An 18,704-nucleotide genomic window follows, 5' to 3' on the forward strand; every position below is an offset into this window, starting at 1 on the left:
TCTGCCCTCTCATAGTACCACCTTACCCTACACTCTGCCCTCTCACAGTACACCCTGCCCTACATACTCTGCCCTCTCACAGTACACCCTATACACTACATACTCTGCCCTCTCATAGTACCACCCTATACACTACATACTCTGTCCTCTCACAGTACACTCTGCCCTACATACTCTGCCCTCTCACAGTACACCCTATACACTACATACTCTGCCCTTTCATAGTACCACCCTACCCTACATACTCTGCCCTCTCACAGTACCACCCTATACACTACATACTCTGCCCTCTCACAGTACCACCCTATACACTACATACTCTGCCCTCTCATAGTACCACCCTATACACTACATACTCTGTCCTCTCACAGTACACCCTGCCCTACATACTCTGCCCTCTCACAGTACACCCTATACACTACATACTCTGCCCTCTCACAGTACACCCTATACACTACATACTCTGCCCTCTCATAGTACCACCCTACCCTACACTCTGCCCTCTCACAGTACACCCTGCCCTACATACTCTGCCCTCTCACAGTACACCCTGCCCTACATACTCGGCCCTCTCATAGTACCACCCTACCCTACACTCTGCCCTCTCACAGTACACCCTGCCCTACATACTCTGCCCTCTCACAGTACACCCTATACACTACATACTCTGCCCTCTCACAGTACCACCCTATATACTACATACTCTGCCCTCTCACAGTACCACCCTATACACTACATACTCTGCCCTCTCACAGTACCACCCTATACACTACATACTATGCCCTCTCACAGTACCACCCTATACACTACATACTCTGCCCTCTCACAGTACACCCTGCCCTACATACTCTGTCCTCTCACAGTACACCTTGCCCTACATACTCTGCCCTCTCACAGTACCACCCTATACACTACATACTCTGTCCTCTCACAGTACACCCTGCCCTACATACTCTGCCCTCTCACAGTACACCCTATACACTACATACTCTGCCCTCTCACAGTACCACCCTACCCTACACTCTGCCCTCTCACAGTACACCCTGCCTTACATACTCTGCCCTCTCACAGTACACCCTGCCCTACATACTCTGCCCTCTCACAGTACACCCTATACACTACATACTCTGTCCTCTCACAGTACACCCTGCCCTACATACTCTGCCCTCTCACAGTACACCCTGCCATACATACTCTGCCCTCTCACAGTACACCCTGCCCTACATACTCTGCCCTCTCACAGTACACCCTGCCCTACATACTCTGCCCTCTCACAGTACACCCTGCCATACATACTCTGCCCTCTCACAGTACACCCTGCCCTACATACTCTGCCCTCTCACATTACACCCTGCCCTACATACTTTGCCCTCTCACAGTACACCCTGCCCTACATACTCTGCCCTCTCACAGTACACCCTGCCTTACATACTCTGCCCTCTCACAGTACACCCTGCCCTACATACTCTGCCCTCTCACAGTACACCCTATACACTACACACTCTGCCCTCTCACAGTACACCCTGCCCTACATACTCTGCCCTCTCACAGTACACCCTGCCCTACATACTCTGCCCTCTCACAGTACACCCTGCCCTACATACTCTGCCCTCTCACAGTACACCCTGCCCTACATACTCTGCCCTCTCACAGTACACCCCGTCTTCCAACTCTGCCCTCTCACAGTACACCCTGCCCTACATACTCTGCCCTCTGAAAGCAGAACCCACCTATATTAAATGAATACAACTACATACAATTCCAGCGTTCTAGGCCCCCCCATGCCAAAGTCATGTCCCCCCTTTGCTTATGGCTCCGGGGGTGTCTGTATATACACATCACCTATACACACACATATAGTGCCATATACAGACATACAGCATGTAGACACACATACAGTATATACAGACACCATACACCTTATACACATAGAGTATATACACACCACATATACACACACATACAGTACCATATACACACATACAGCATATACAAATCACAAAAAAGTTATCTCCTCCTCATGTTTTATTTTTTCTCATTTCTCTGACCATTAGGGCACATTCACATGTACGCCCCCATAGACGGCAATAGCGGCGCGGCGCAGATACGGTGCCACACATGCTCAATCTTTCGGCGTGTGTGCGGCCGTGCGCCGCTTTTCTCTATGGAGGGAGGAGGGGCCGCCTCCTCCTCCTCTCCAGCACACGGCGGGCATACCGCTGTGTGAATGTACCCTTAGAGACAGTTATCTCCACCTCATGTCTTTGAGCTCTACTGACAGTTCCTTCTATTTACATATAGAGCTCTTATATATGAGGATGAGGATACCGCCATTCCTCCAAGGCAAGCCTGATGGCCAATAGTTCTCTATCTCCTACGGAGTAATTTTTCTCAGCAAGGGAAAAAGTCCTAGAGAAAAAAACACAAGTGAAAGTTCGGCCTTTAGGCCCTTTATGGGTGTGCACCACCCCAGCAACAATGGAGGATGCGGCAACCTCTAGATGAAAGAACTTCTCCATGTCAGGCCTAGTGAGAACTGGAGCCGAGGCAAAGGTGGATTTCAACCTTGAGAAGGCTTCTTCAGCCGCCCAGGATCAGAGGCCAGGATTGGCACCTCTAAGATAATGGGTAGGCCCTCTAAGGCCTTAGGAGATACAGAAGAGGCCAAAACAGAAACAGGTAGGGATGCCACCATGCAGTGTGAGTGACACTCAGGCCCCCAACAAAGGATCTCCCCCGTCTCCCAGAAGGAGAGATGTGGTGTCGCGTGGCAGCATGTAAAAGGGCAGTCTTTCCTTGTGAAAAGCTCCTACTTGCTGAGAGATAGGCTCAGTATGGTATCGGGCCAGATCAGAGAGAACACGTCCGCTGACTGAGGAGATAATCAGAGGATTCTTGTGAGGAACCACCGGGTTGTGATTGTCGGGAGACCAGAGCGGCATCCACTAAATTCCCCCCAGAACCAGAGTCCGAGAAAGCTGAAACCTGAATCGGAGTGTGGGTACCGAAACTAATGAGCACAGGAAAAGTCAGGCGTGGAGCTTTGCTCACACCTAGGGATGCTTCTCCCAAGAACAATAGGTACTGTCGTTTCCCGAACGTTGGGGGCGGACAGGACAAGCCCCAATGAAGTGCTTCATATATATGAGCTCTACATATAGAGTTCTTTTATATGAGGATGAGGATATCGCCATTCCTCCAAGGCAAGCCTGATGGCCAATAGTTCTCTATCTCCTACGGAGTAATTTTTCTCAGCGCGGGAAAAAGTCCTAGAGAAAAAAACACAAGTGAAAGTTCGGCCTTTAGGCCCTTTATGGGTAAGCACCACCCCAGCAACAATGGAGGATGCGGCAACATCTAGATGAAAGGACTTCTCCATGTCAGGCCTAGTGAGAACTGGAGCCGAGGCAAAGGTGGATTTCAACCTTGAGAAGGCTTCTTCAGCCGCTCAGGATCAGAGGCCGGGATTGGCACCTCTAAGATAATAGGTAGGCCCTCTAATACCTTAGGAGATACAGAAGAGGCCAAAACAGAAACAGGTAGGGATGCCACCATGCAGTGTGAGTGACACTCAGGCCCCCAACAAAGGATCTCCCCCGTCTTCCAATTGAGGACCGGTGTGTGAAGTTGCAGCCTTGGGAGACCCAGAAGGAGAGATGCGGTGTCGCGTGGCAGCATGTAAAAGGGCTGTCTTTCCTTGTGAAAAGCTCCTACTTGCTGAGAGATAGGCTCAGTATGGTATCGGGCCAGATCAGAGAGAACACGTCCGCTGACTGAGGAGATAATCAGAGGATTCTTATGAGGAACCACCGGGTTGTGATTGTCGGGAGACCAGAGCGGCATCCACTAAATTCCCCCCAGAACCAGAGTCCGAGAAAGCTGAAACCTGAATCGGAGTGTGGGTACCGAAACTAATGAGCACAGGAAAAGTCAGGCGTGGAGCTTTGCTCACACCTAGGGATGCTTCTCCCAAGAACAATAGGTACTGTCGTTTCCCGAACGTTGGGGGCGGACAGGACAAGCCCCAATGAAGTGCTTCATATATATGAGCTCTACATATAGAGTTCTTTTATATGAGGATGAGGATATCGCCATTCCTCCAAGGCAAGCCTGATGGCCAATAGTTCTCTATCTCCTACGGAGTAATTTTTCTCAGCGCGGGAAAAAGTCCTAGAGAAAAAAACACAAGTGAAAGTTCGGCCTTTAGGCCCTTTATGGGTAAGCACCACCCCAGCAACAATGGAGGATGCGGCAACATCTAGATGAAAGGACTTCTCCATGTCAGGCCTAGTGAGAACTGGAGCCGAGGCAAAGGTGGATTTCAACCTTGAGAAGGCTTCTTCAGCCGCTCAGGATCAGAGGCCGGGATTGGCACCTCTAAGATAATAGGTAGGCCCTCTAATACCTTAGGAGATACAGAAGAGGCCAAAACAGAAACAGGTAGGGATGCCACCATGCAGTGTGAGTGACACTCAGGCCCCCAACAAAGGATCTCCCCCGTCTTCCAATTGAGGACCGGTGTGTGAAGTTGCAGCCTTGGGAGACCCAGAAGGAGAGATGCGGTGTCGCGTGGCAGCATGTAAAAGGGCTGTCTTTCCTTGTGAAAAGCTCCTACTTGCTGAGAGATAGGCTCAGTATGGTATCGGGCCAGATCAGAGAGAACACGTCCGCTGACTGAGGAGATAATCAGAGGATTCTTATGAGGAACCACCGGGTTGTGATTGTCGGGAGACCAGAGCGGCATCCACTAAATTCCCCCCAGAACCACAGTCCGAGAAAGCTGAAACCTGAATCGGAGTGTGGGTACCGAAACTAATGAGCACAGGAAAAGTCAGGCGTGGAGCTTTGCTCACACCTAGGGATGCTTCTCCCAAGAACAATAGGTACTGTCGTTTCCCGAACGTTGGGGGCGGACAGGACAAGCCCCAATGAAGTGCTTCATATATATGAGCTCTACATATAGAGTTCTTTTATATGAGGATGAGGATATCGCCATTCCTCCAAGGCAAGCCTGATGGCCAATAGTTCTCTATCTCCTACGGAGTAATTTTTCTCAGCGCGGGAAAAAGTCCTAGAGAAAAAAACACAAGTGAAAGTTCGGCCTTTAGGCCCTTTATGGGTAAGCACCACCCCAGCAACAATGGAGGATGCGGCAACATCTAGATGAAAGGACTTCTCCATGTCAGGCCTAGTGAGAACTGGAGCCGAGGCAAAGGTGGATTTCAACCTTGAGAAGGCTTCTTCAGCCGCTCAGGATCAGAGGCCGGGATTGGCACCTCTAAGATAATAGGTAGGCCCTCTAATGCCTTAGGAGATACAGAAGAGGCCAAAACAGAAACAGGTAGGGATGCCACCATGCAGTGTGAGTGACACTCAGGCCCCCAACAAAGGATCTCCCCCGTCTTCCAATTGAGGACCAGTGTGTGAAGTTGCAGCCTTGGGAGACCCAGAAGGAGAGATGCGGTGTCGCGTGGCAGCACGTAAAAGGGCAGTCTTTCCTTGTGAAAAGCTCCTACTTGCTGAGAGATAGGCTCAGTATGGTATCGGACCAGATAGGAGAGAACACGTCCGCTGACTGAGGAGATAATCAGAGGATTCTTGTGAGGAACCACCGGGCTGTGATTGTCGGGAGACCAGAGCGGCATCCACTAAATTCCCCCCAGAACCAGAGTCCGAGAAAGCTGAAACCTGAATCGGAGTGTGGGTACCGAAACTAATGAGCACAGGAAAAGTCAGGCGTGGAGCTTTGCTCACACCTAGGGACGCTTCTTCCAAGAACACTAGGTATTGTCATTTCCCGAACGTTGGGGGCGGACAGGACAAGCCCCAATGAACTTCGGACTGGCACAATACAGGCAAAGATTCTCCTGGCATCGCCTGGAACGTTCCTGAAGGGAGAGTCGGGCTAAGTCCACCTGCATAGGCTCCTCTGCAGAGGATACGGCCTTTGGAAGGCGGGTGCCAGGTGAGGTAGCCATTGAACCCGGGCTTGTGGATACTCGTGATGTAACTCCTCGGTGCGCTCCATAAGCCGCACATCAATCTGAGTGCATAGTGTGATAAGACCACTCAGAGTAGACGGCAGGTCACGAGTGGCCAAAGCGTCCTTTTCTTGAGACGAGAGTCCTTTTTTAAAGGGACCGCTGGACCACAACGCTTGTAAGATCAGCCAGTTTCGGAAGCAACACCTAGGCGGGGTCCATGGCCGGATCTTACTGTCAGGCTTCTGAAGTAGTGAACCACCTCGGACGATGACACAAGCCGACAGCTGGGACCGGAATCTAAGTGGCACCAAAGTGTTCACAAGAGCCCGCCGCAAAGTGGGTTGGATTTGCTGCGGTGTGGTACCTCCAGGTCGAGGTACAGGAACATAAAGCAGGCTCAAGGTCGGGGACAGGCAGATAGTCAGGGCAAAAGGCAATGGTGTCGAATCAAGAGCAGAGTAGGAGGTCAGGGCTGGCAGCGAAGGATCGAAGACAGTGTCAGGTCCGGGATCACAACGGGAGGTCGGAATACAAGGAATACACACAGGAAGCTTTCTCATAGCCTAGGAGCACTAAGATCCAGCGGGGGTTGATGGGAGCAGCCGGCTTTCCAAGAATCCCAGAAGTGGCCAGCGCCAATCAGTGGCGCGCTGGCCCTTTACATTTATAAGTGTTGGTGCGCGCACCCAAGGGAGCAGGGACAAGCGCGCTGACCAGCCGGGACAGGAGCAGGAATGTGGAGAGGTAAGTGAGCCAGTACAGGTGCGGCCACCAAAGACAGCAGTACAGGTGTGCCTGCGATCCGAAGTGTGGATCACAGGGACACCCATGACAGTTACTCTGTAATGGAAATAGCAAAGCACAATGATGTCTGCCACATATTACACTTCTACCCCTCAAAAGCATGTGACAGTTAGTGACAAGACACTGAATCAGCTGTTATCTGCAGATATCCCGGAATACTTCCCCTCCCCCTTCCTCAGGAAATAAAAATGTTGTTTTATGCTGTATTTTTCCCAGAGCAGAAAAAAATATCCATTCTGCCAAAGTTTTCCCCCGGCGTCATGTCAGGACTGTGCCTGCTGCTGTGTGAGTATTATACACGGAGTATTATAACATAATATATCATGAGCCGATATCTGAGAAAATGTGCAAATATTTTGTATATGTAAGATCATATTATTAATTCATTCTGTTCATTTCTGTTTATTATTATTTTAGAATGTTTTTAGATTTTAGTTCTCTTCTGTACTTTATTCCCCTGTTAGATTTTATTTTCAGTGTTTATTTTTTTCTTGTGTATTTTTATTTTTAGTGTGTATTTCTCTTTTTTTTTTTTGCATATTTTATTCTGTTTATAGGTGTTATAGAGTTTATTTTATTGTGTATTTTTTTTTTCTTTGTCATTTTAAATTAGTCATCTAATAATTTAGGATTAAGTTAATCTCCGGATAACTCAATGACTTGACTTGTATGGAAAGTCCACAAATCAGCGAGCGCGTTGCTAAATTCTATGGATGTTCCATGGAGTTGAGCGATTAGCTAAAAGTGAAACCAGGATTTGAATCTTGGATGGGGATTGTGGTGACCTCCTCTGTGGTGACCTCCTCTGTGGTGACCTCTGCTGTGGTGACCTCCTCTGTGGTGACCTCCTCTGTGGTGACCTCCTCTGTGGTGTCCTCCTCTGTGGTGACCTCCTCTGGGGTGACCTCCTCTGTGGTGACCTCCTCTGTGTTGACCTCTGCTGTGGTGACCTCCTCTGGGGTGACCTCCTCTGTGGTGACCTCCTCTGCGGTGACCTCCTCTGTGGTGACCTCCTCTGGGGTGACCTCCTCTGTGGTGACCTCCTCTGCGGTGACCTCCTCTGTGGTGATCTCCTCTGTGGTGACCTCCTCTGTGGTGATCTCCTCTGTGGTGACCTCCTCTGTGGTGATCTCCTCTGCGGTGACCTCCTCTGTGGTGATCTCCTCTGTGGTGACCTCCTCTATGGTGACCTCCGCTGTGGTGATGTTCTCTGCGGTGACCTCCTCTGTGGTGACCTCCTCTGCGGTGACCTCCTCTGTGGTGACCTCCTCTGTGGTGACCTCCTCTGCGGTGACCTCCTCTGTGGTGATCATCTTCTTGCGTCTCTGTGTTAGATGATCTGGGTGACCTGTAGAGTCTTGAAATCATTGCCCATCACCTGCTGCACCTACAGGCCTCCCTTTTGGGTTTAGCAGAGGTATCAGCAGTGTTAAAGGACACCTACCACTACGGATCTATCTATTAAGATAGATCCGGTGGTAGATGCATCTAATGTATGTAAGGATAGTCCTTTTTAGGGCTAATCCTTTATTCCCTTCTATCTTTTCTAATCTTTAATCAGGGTAATAGGCAAATTTTCTAAAGATGCTACTGGGGTGTGGAGTAGCTGTAGCTGAGGCTACACGGCACGGCTACTCCACGCCCCAGTAGCCTTTTTGATCCTCCTACCCAGACATCTTCAGAGCGCAGCTACAAGGAGCTGTGCGCACTCATCCGTGAAGCTGGAGTTCTGCGCATGCGCAGTAGCATCGGCTTTGGAGCCGAGACCGCACAGCCACTGGCCTGTGTTTTGCGCATGCGCAGAACTCCGGCTTCGTGGACAAGGGTGCACAGCTATGAAAATATCTGGTAGGAGGATCAAAGAGGCTACTGATTGGCTGTGGTGGTCAGGTGATGTCGCTGGTATTGTAAGCAAACTGACTAGTAGCCATGACAAATGAGCTAGAGCTGGGTGAGAACTCTTCATTTTTTTGTACATCTGTCTGGGCCCACATTTTCACAAAATCCCTGGAGAATCCCTTCAAGGCATCAAGCGGGTTATCTCAGTAGATATCAGTAACCTCCGTGGTGACAAGAAGTGGATATTTTCCATGGGGGGTGATACTTTTATTTAGATTATCTTATGGGCACCCGGTGTAGATATTCAGTAAATTATAAAATATCAACCAAAAATGCAACCAAAAATTTGAGCCTTATCCAAAATTTAAAGTATAATCATAAATTGGGATTTTTTTCATGTTATATGGGGAAAGTCGGGAGTGTGGTCACCATTTTTCCAATATACAATGTTAAGAAATTCTGCTAAGGGCTCATACACATGAACATGTGCCGCCCATGTAAATGGGCCATATGGTGGCCAAATCCTAGGGGCAGAAAATATAATGCAAGGACGTCCCATCTGAGCAGTAGTTCCTGGCACAGCTCTTTGTCTGGCAGACAGAACAACATTGCATATATCTATATAATGCAGGGACTCCCATCCAATGCACTATGCGCAGTCCATGGCATCAGGCCTCCTTACGGCCCATTTACACGCGCTGCACATGTTCATGTACACGAGCCATTAGTTTGTTATAAATCAGGCTTCATTGTTTCCCCTCAGTAACATCTTTTCTCTCTTCATTGTTAAGAAAATCCATATTCCAGCCTGGATTGTGTGCGTCTATGAAGGCTGAATTAGATCTAATTCTCCTGTTATTATTTCTGTTTTTTTCAACTCTGAGCAGTGAGGATTTACCCTTTCTACTCTCTGACCTTTTATAGTATTCTAGGATCTTTTTTTCACAATCCCTACTATGTCAGTCTTTATTTATAATGCACAAATTTAAAGTAAGCAACAAGCAGAGAGACAATTCTGTTAGAAAATATTACTTGTGGAATACCATAGGGATTAAATCACACTGCTCACAGCTGTGTAACAAACACAGAGAGCAGAGATGCCTGTAATCCTTCCTTATCAGCAGAGAGATATGAGCTGTTACTAAGGGGCATTGTACTGTCTGTTCCTTTACAGACTAATCCGAATTAGTTTTAATAAAGTATATAAACAAAAAATTATATTTTAATATTCACACGGGATTAAAAATGATCTAAAGTGACAGATACTATTAAAGAAAAATATAAAGAAACAATTAAAGAAATTATTTGAACATTCCAACCCAAAACTGTCTTGACTGTACTAGTATATACATCCTGCTACTTATGATGGGCGGAGAGGTACCAAATGACAAGTCTGCTAAGGGCAATATTAACCTAAGGCCACCATGACACATTAGATCGGCCGATCTGTCGCCGTATATTGGAAGGCTCATCTCATGTTGGATGATATTTATCACACTGAGATTGTATGACATCTGCTATCTCATCATCCAGGTTATAATACATTATAATATGACACATAACATGTAATGAATTCATAAAATTTCTCCTCTTTTCATGCAGTGATTTTCCCACCCGTTTTTGGTGAGTATCCACAAATTTCTTATAAACAAGCTTCTGCAATCTGCCTTTGCCAGGTGATAGTAGGAGAGGGGGTCATTCACTTTTCATCACATGGATATCACCTGCTTGTAGACAAGCGCCCACGTTTCGTTCTGCTGTACAGAATATTTCGGGAGGGTGCTAGAATTATGGACCAGTACATATCTGGCTCCACACCTAGAAGGGGCTAGTCTTTGTGGCATGAGGTTTTGCCTGAAGGATTCTTCTACCACTCTCTGTAGAATATCTGTAGTCTAGGCAGGAAACAGAGGGAGGGGTAGTGTGATTTTCCTGACCCACTAAGGGTCTATTAGATATTAGCAAGTCAATAGTCAATACAAGTAGCATAGATAAATCCAAGGCACGCATATGGGGATAATTGGATCAAGATTATAAAATAGAAAAAATTTATTTATGTGATTGTCTTAAGAGCACAATAGCCAATAAACGAAAAGTATAAGCAGAGGCCTCTAATTTTACCAGCAAAACTTGGGAAAACCTATTGACTCGAGTATAAGCTGAGGGTGGGAAATGCATTGGTCACAGCCTCCTAGTAGATAGCCAGCCAGCCCCCAGTAGTACACAGCAAGCCAGCCCCCTGTAGTATATAGCCAGCAAGCCCCCTGAAGTATATATCCAGCTCCCTGTAGTATATAGCCAGCCCCTAGTACTATATAGCCAGCCCCCTGTAGTATATAGCCAGCCACCTCCCTTTAGTATATAGCCAGCTATCTGAAGTATATAGCCAGCCCCCAGTAGTATATAGCCTGGCAGTTCCCTGAAGTATATAGCCTGCCAGCCCCCAGTAGTATACAGCCAGCCTCCTGTAGTATATAGCCTGCCAGCCCCCTGTATTATATAGCCTGCCAGCCCCCAGTAGTATATAGCCAGCCAGCGCCCTGAAGTATATAGCCAGCCCCTGTAGTAAATAGCCAACCCCTGTAGTATATAGCCAGTCAGCCCCCTGAAGTTTATAGCCAGCCCTCAGTACTATATAGCCAGACCCCAGTCATATACAGCCAGCCCCCTGTAGTATATAGCCAGCCATCCCCTGTAGTATATAAACAGCCCACTGAAGTATATAGCCAGCCTCCTGTAGTATATAGCAAGCCACCTGTAGTATATAGCCTGCCAGCCACTAGTAGTATACAGCCAGCCACCTGTAGTATATAGCCTTCCAGCCCCCTGTAGTATATAGCCTGCCAGCCCCCATTAGTATACAGCCAGCCCCTGTAGTATATAGCCAGCCATTCCCCTGTAGTATATAGCCAGCCATCCCCCTGAAGTATATAGTAAGCCCACAGTAGTATATAGCCAGCAAGCCACCTGTAGTATGTATACATCCAGCTCCCTGAAGTATATAGCCAGCCCCAATAGTATATAGCCATCCCCAGTAGTATATAGCCAGCCCCCTGTAGTATATAGTCTGCCAGCCCCCTGTAGTATATAGCCTTCCAGCCCCCAACAGTATATAGCCTGCCTGCCCCCTGTAGTATATAACCTGCCAGCCCCTGTAGCATATAGCCTGCCAGCCCTCTGAAGTATATATCTAGCCCCCAGTAGTATATAGCCAGCCACCGGTATTATAAAGCCAGCCCCTGTAGTTTATAGCCACCAAGCCCCCTGAAGTATATAGTAAGCCCTCAGTAGTATATAGACAGCCCCCAGTAGTATATAGCCAGCCATCCCACTGTAGTATATAGCCAGCCAGCCCCCTGAAGTATATAGCCAGCCCCCAGTAGTATATAGCCAGCAAGCCACCTGTAGTATATATCCAGCCAGCCCCTGAAGTATATAGCCTGCCAGCCCTCAATAGTATATAGCCTGCCTTACCTCTGTAGCATATAGCCAGCCAGCCCCTAGTAGTATATAACCTGCCAGCCCTTGTAGCATATAGCCTACCAGCCCCCTGTAGCTTATAGCCAGCCAGCCCCCAGTAGTATATAGCCTGCCAGCTCCCTGTAGTATATAGCCAGCAAGCCCCCTGAAGTATATAGCCAGCCCCCAGTAGTATATAGCCAGCCCCCGGTATTATAATGCCAGCCCCTGTAGTATATAGCCACCCAGCCCCCTGAAGTATATAGTCATCCCTCAGTACTATATAACCAGCCCCCAGTAGTATATAGCCAGCCATCCCACTGTAATATATAGCCAGCCAGCCCCTGAAGTATATAGCCAGCCCCCAGTAGTATATAGCCAGCAAGCTACCTGTAGTATATATCCAGCCAGCCCCTGAAGTATATAGCCAGCCCTCAGGAGTGTATAGCCAGCCCCCAGTAGTATATATCCAGCTCCAGTAGTATATAGCCAGCCCCCTGTAGTATATAGCCTGCCAGCCCCCTGTAGTATATAGCCTGCCAGCCCTCAATAGCATATAGCCTGCCTTACCCCTGTAGCAAATAGCCAGCCAGCCCCCAGTTGTATATAGCCTGCCAGCCCCTGTAGCATATAGCCTGACAGTCTCCAGTAGTAAATAGCCTGCCAGCCCCTGTAGCATATAGCCTGCCAGCCCCCTGTAGCATATAGCCTGCCAGTCTCCAGTAGTATATAGCCTGCCAGCTCCCTGTAGTATATAGCCTGCCAGCGCCTTGTATTATATAGCCTGACAGCCCCCTGTAGAATATAGTCTCCCAGCCCCACCTGTATATAGCCTGTCAGCCCCCTGTAGTATATAGGCAGCCATCCTCATATTTTTGATATTTCTTGATCCCCTATGTGCAAACTCCAATATATTAAAAAATCCACTTCTTTGATAGCTTTCAACTTTTCTCTAGTCCTCTTGCCTACATTCCAACCAATTTACCCCCAAAGTACATCCCATGTCCATGTAAATTCCAGTATATTCTATTTACTGATATCATAAAAAATGTTTTATGTCTCCGAACATATTAATATTTTCCTCTTCCATTTGTCTTGTACAGCTGCAGACACTGACAGCCCGGGTGAGTGGACACGTACATGTGACTAAGTGGGACATTCTGTATATGATGGATACATAATAGAAAGATGTTGTTAACTGTTAGTTTCTCTATTCCGATGGCCACATGGTCACAATAACTAATGCAGTTTAAAAGTTGAGATAATTATCCTTAAAATGACACCAGAAACATAGAAACATAGATCTCTCTCTCTCTCTCTCCTCTCTCTCTCCTCTCTCTCTCTCTCTCTCTCTCTCTCTCTCTCTCTCTCTCTCTCTCTCTATATATATATATATATATATATATATATATATATATATATATATGTATATAGATACTAGATATGAGCTAAAGTTTGATAAGGAGATAAATGAAGTCATATGTTCAAAATATACGTATTTTTTTTACATCTCTCTTGACCATTTTTCCATATTTTTGTTTTAGATGGAGACACAGAAAACACAGGTGAGTAGACTAATATTACATTATGTACATCTCAATAAATTAGAATATCAGCCAAATGTTCTTTTTGATAGCACTGCAGAGGTTTTATGGTGTGGAGGGGTCAGTTGATGGTTCTGCAGAGGTGTTATGGCACGGTGGGATCAGCTGATAGCAATGCAGTGGTGTTTCGGCATGGAGGGATCTATTTATTATGCTGCAGAGGTGTTATGGCACGTGGGATCAGCTGATTGCGCTGCAGAGGTGTTATGGCATGGAGGGATCAGCTGATGACGCTGCAGAGGTGTTATGGCATGGGGGAATTAGCTGATGGCGCTGCAGAAATGTTAAGGCATGGAGGGATCAGCTGATAGCGCTGCAGAGATGTTGTGACATGTAAAGATCAATTGATGGTGCTGCAGAGGTGTTATGACATGGAAGGATCAGCTAATGGCGCTACAGAGGTGTTATGTTATGGATGGATCAGTTTATGGTGCTGCAAAAGTTTTATGGCAGGGAGGGATCAGATGATGGTGCTGAAGAGGTGTTATGGCAGGGAGGGATCAGGTGATGGCGCTGCAGAGGTGTTATGTTATTAAAGGATTAGCTAATGGTGCTGCAGAAATATTATGACATAGATCAGGTAATGGCGCTGCATAGGTGTTATGGCATGGAGGGGTCAGTTGATGGTGCTGCAGAGGTGTTATGGATCAGTTGATTGTGCTGCAGAGATGTTATGACATGGAGGAATCAGTTGATGGTGCTGCAAAGGTTTTATGCCATGGAGGGATCATATAATGGTGCTGTAAAGGTGTTATGTCATGGGGGGATCAATTTATGGTGCTGCAGGGGTCTTAAGGCATGGAGGGGTCAGCTGGTGACGTAGCAGAGATGTTATGGCATGGACAGATTAGTTGATGGTGCTGCAAAGGTGTTATGGCATGGAGGGATTAGCTGATGGCGCTGCAGAGGTGTTATAGCATGGAGGGATCCGCTGATGGCGCTATAGAGATGTTAAGGCATGGAGGGATCAGCTGATGGCGGTGCAGGAGTGTTATGTTATGGAGGGATCAGCTGATGGTGCTGCAGAGGTGTTATGTTATGGAGGGATCAGCTGATGGTGCTGCAGAGGTGTTATGGCATGGTGGGGTCAGCTGATGGTGCTGCAGAGGTGTTATGGCATGGTGGGGTCAGCTGATGGTGCTGCAGAGGTGTTATGGCATGGTGGGGTCAGCTGATGGTGTAGCAGAGATGTTACAGCATTGAGGAATCATTTGATGGAGCTTCAGAGGTGTTATGGCATGGAGGGATCAGCTGATGGTGCTGCAGAGGTGTTATGGCATGGTGGGGTCAGCTGATGGTGTAGCAGAGATGTTATTGTATTGAGGGATCAGCTGATGCAGCTGCAGAGGTGTTACAGCATTGAGGAATCATTTGATGGAGCTTCAGAGGTGTTATGGCATGGAGGGATCAGCTGATGACACTGCAGAGATGTTATGGCATGGAGGGGTCAGCTGATGGTGTAGCAGAGGTGTTATTGTATTGAGGGATTCCTCCATGCCAAAACACCTCTGCAGCGTCATCAGCTGACCCTTCCATGCCACAACAACTCTGCAGTGCCATCAGCTGATCCCTCCATGCCACAACACCTCTGTAGCACCATCAGCTGATCCCTCCGTGCCATAACACCTCTGGAGAGCCACCTGTTGATCCTTCCATGCTATAATACCCCTGCAGCACCACCAGCTGATCCCTCCATGCCAAAACACCTCTGAAGCGCCATCAGCTGATCCCTCTATGCCACAGCAACTCTGCAGAGCCATCAGCTGATCCCTCCATGCCACAACACTTCTACAGTGCCATCAGCTGATCCCTCCATGCCATAATGCCTTTGTAGCCCCATCAGCTGATCCCCCCCTGCCATAACATCTCTGCAGCCCCATCAGCTGATCCTTCCATGATATAATAACTCTGCAGCGCAATCAGCTGATCCCTCCATGCCATAACATCACTGCAGCACCATCAGGTGGTCCCTCCATGCCACAACACCTCTGCAGCACCATCAGCTGATCCCTCCATGCCACAACACCTCTGCAGCACCATCAGCTGATCCCTCCCTGCCATAACACCTCTGCAGCGCCATCAGCTGATCCCTACATGACATAACACCTCTGCAGCACCATCAGCTGATCCCTCCATGCCATAACATCTCTGCAGCACCATCAGCTGATCCCTCCCTGCCATAACACCTCTGCAGCGCCATCAACTGATCCCTACATGCCACAACACCTCTGCAGCACCATCAGCTGATCCCTCCATGCCACAACACCTCTGCAGCACCATCAGCTGATCCCTCCATGCCACAACACCTCTGCAGCACCATCAGCTGATCCCTCCATGCCACAACACCTCTGTAGCACCATCAGCTGATCCCTCCATGCCACAACACCTCTGTAGCACCATCAGCTGATCCCTCCATGCCACAACACCTCTGCAGCACCATCAGCTGATCCCTCCATGCCATAACATCTCTGCAGCACCATCAGCTGATCCCTCCATGCTATAACACCTCTGCAGCGCCATCAGCTGATCCCTACATGACATAACACCTCTGCAGCACCATCAGCTGATCCCTCCATGCCATAACATCTCTGCAGCACCATCAGCTGATCCCTCCCTGCCATAACACCTCTGCAGCACCATCAGCTGATCCCTACATGCCACAACACCTCTGCAGCACCATCAGCTGATCCCTCCATGCCACAACACCTCTGCAGCACCATCAGCTGATCCCTCCATGCCACAACACCTCTGCAGCACCATCAGCTGATCCCTCCATGCCACAACACCTCTGTAGCACCATCAGCTGATCCCTCCATGCCACAACACCTCTGTAGCACCATCAGCTGATCCCTCATGCTGCGCCATATTAATGCCATCAATTATGCAAAAGGAGCCCAAACCATGTATTGAGGGTATTTACTGTGCAGACTTTTTCATTTGGCCACAACATTCAAAAATGTTTTCATAGTTAGTCTTATATAATATTTATATTTTCTGGGATAATGACTTTTGGGTTTTGAGCCAGGATCATTGACATTAAAGGGAACCTGTCACCAGGGACCTAATTTTCACTAAAGACAGGTAGCAAAAGCACAATACAGCTGCATTGCACAGATGCCTTTATGCCTTCTCTGAGCATTTGCATTACAATATAATTGTGTGTTATAACTTACCTTGCACCCTGACAGAATCCTATGTGTAGTCCCAGGGGTTGGGCTTTGGTTTTCGATTCATTTAAAAAAAAAAACATGTGACTTGTCTGTGCTGCAAACTCCTCAGCTATCAGCCCCCCAAACCAAACCAAAGCACAACCCCTGGAACTACACAGAGGATTTTGCCAGGGTGCAATGAAAGTTACAACACACAATTATATTGTAATGCAAATGCTTAGAGAAGGCAGAAAGGCAGATTTGCACTTCAGGTGTGATGGGTTTCTATAACCTGTCTGTAGTGAAAATGAGCTACCTGGTAACAGGTTCCCTTTTAAAGTTCACTATGTTTGCAATGACTCTTTGTAATTTATGAGTATTACTTTTTTTAAAATGAATTACAAAAAAAAATAAAATTTTTGGTAATATTATAATTTTTTCAGACGGACTGGTATATACCTTGATGGTAATGTTGGTATTTTTTCCTCCTATCATTAATGCAGACATAACGGTGGTCTCCTTCACCCCAGACTGGAGAACCTTCTTCTACAATGAGACAATTACAATATCCTGTCTCCAGTCACCTAAGGCTCCGGAGGATGAGACATATACGTGGTACAGGAACAATGTTCAGATGGATGTACATGCTCAGAACTTCACTATCTCCTCCATCCAGTTATATCATCGAGCAAATTACCAGTGCAAGACCAGCAGCAGTGTGAAAAGTGACCCAGTACTGCCTCTAGTTATAACAGGTAAGTCACTTACCTGTTTAACAGTTGGAATATGCTGTAAAATATCTATAGCAAGCTCTGGAATATAAAGGAATCTACCATATATGACTAGGTATACTGGACAATGAGATGCTCCTAACTTCTGACAACTTGAAAATTGTGATGTCCTCCTCAGAGGTCTAGGGGAGTTGATCCACCAGCGGTTTAGAGTAATGATATCATTAAAGCATGAAAAGATCATTAAAGATAAAAGCATTTATCAATGCTCACTCATGTGTATGTTTACTATACCCCTCTCCATCGTTTGGTGCTGACCTGACTAAATTTTCATCTCTCTAAAGACATGGGATAAAAGTTGGTCAAAATGGACTTGAGATGTTGTATGTGCTGCCTCTGCCTTGAGCGTTTACGGTATACCAAACATTTATTTGTAAAATTTTATTTGATAATTATTTGTATCAGTCATTATAGTAAATTTGGAATTAAATTACTGTATATACTCGAGTATAAGCCGACCCGAGTATAAGCCAAGACCCCTAATTTCAACACAAAAACTGGGAAAACCTATTGACTTGAGTGTAAGCCGAGGGTGGGAAATGCATTGGTCACAGCCTCCCAGTATATAGTCTGCCAGCCCCCTGTACTATATAGTCTGCCAGCCCCCTGTACTATATAGTCTGCCAGCACCTGTAACATATATCCTGCCCAGCCCCTGTAGTACGAAAAAGAATAACATTGTACTCACCTTTCCGACATCCCCCATAGGTCCTCTTCTGTCTCTGATGCTCCGGTGCCGCCTCGGGTCCTTCGGTCCTCTTTAGATTGTTCCGCTCATCTTCGGCTCCTCTTTGGGTATCCGTGCTCGGCCGGCCCACAGAATGATGTCAGCCGCTTGCCGACGTCATTGTTTGTGAGCCGCTGGCATCGCGAGGGGACCTGAAGAGGAGCCGAAGAACCTGAAGAAGATCCGAAGAACCCGAGTTGGCACCGGAGCATCGGAGACAGAACCTGCGGCTGACGTCAGAAAGGTGAATTTTGACTTTATTTTTTTAGTTGACTCGAGTATAAGCCAAGTTACTGTTTTTGAGCAGAAATTTTGTGCTGAAAAACTAGGCTTATACTCGAGTATAT

General features: G+C 47.4%; 1 protein-coding gene across 1 annotated transcript in view; it reads left to right on the forward strand.

The window, feature by feature from the left end:
* Positions 1–7,014: 7,014 nt before the first annotated feature.
* Positions 7,015–18,704, forward strand: part of LOC140069201 (Fc receptor-like protein 5) — a 33,455-nt gene continuing 21,765 nt past the window's right edge. Inside the window, exons 1-5 of the mRNA XM_072114620.1 lie at positions 7,015–7,073; positions 10,230–10,250; positions 13,190–13,210; positions 13,631–13,651; positions 17,343–17,594. Of these exons, the coding sequence (XP_071970721.1) occupies positions 7,049–7,073; positions 10,230–10,250; positions 13,190–13,210; positions 13,631–13,651; positions 17,343–17,594 (340 nt within the window). The 5' untranslated portion in view covers positions 7,015–7,048. The remainder of the gene's footprint in view (positions 7,074–10,229; positions 10,251–13,189; positions 13,211–13,630; positions 13,652–17,342; positions 17,595–18,704) is intronic.

Source organism: Engystomops pustulosus, chromosome 7 (genome assembly GCF_040894005.1).
Source record: "Engystomops pustulosus chromosome 7, aEngPut4.maternal, whole genome shotgun sequence".
Lineage (NCBI taxonomy): Eukaryota > Metazoa > Chordata > Amphibia > Anura > Leptodactylidae > Engystomops > Engystomops pustulosus.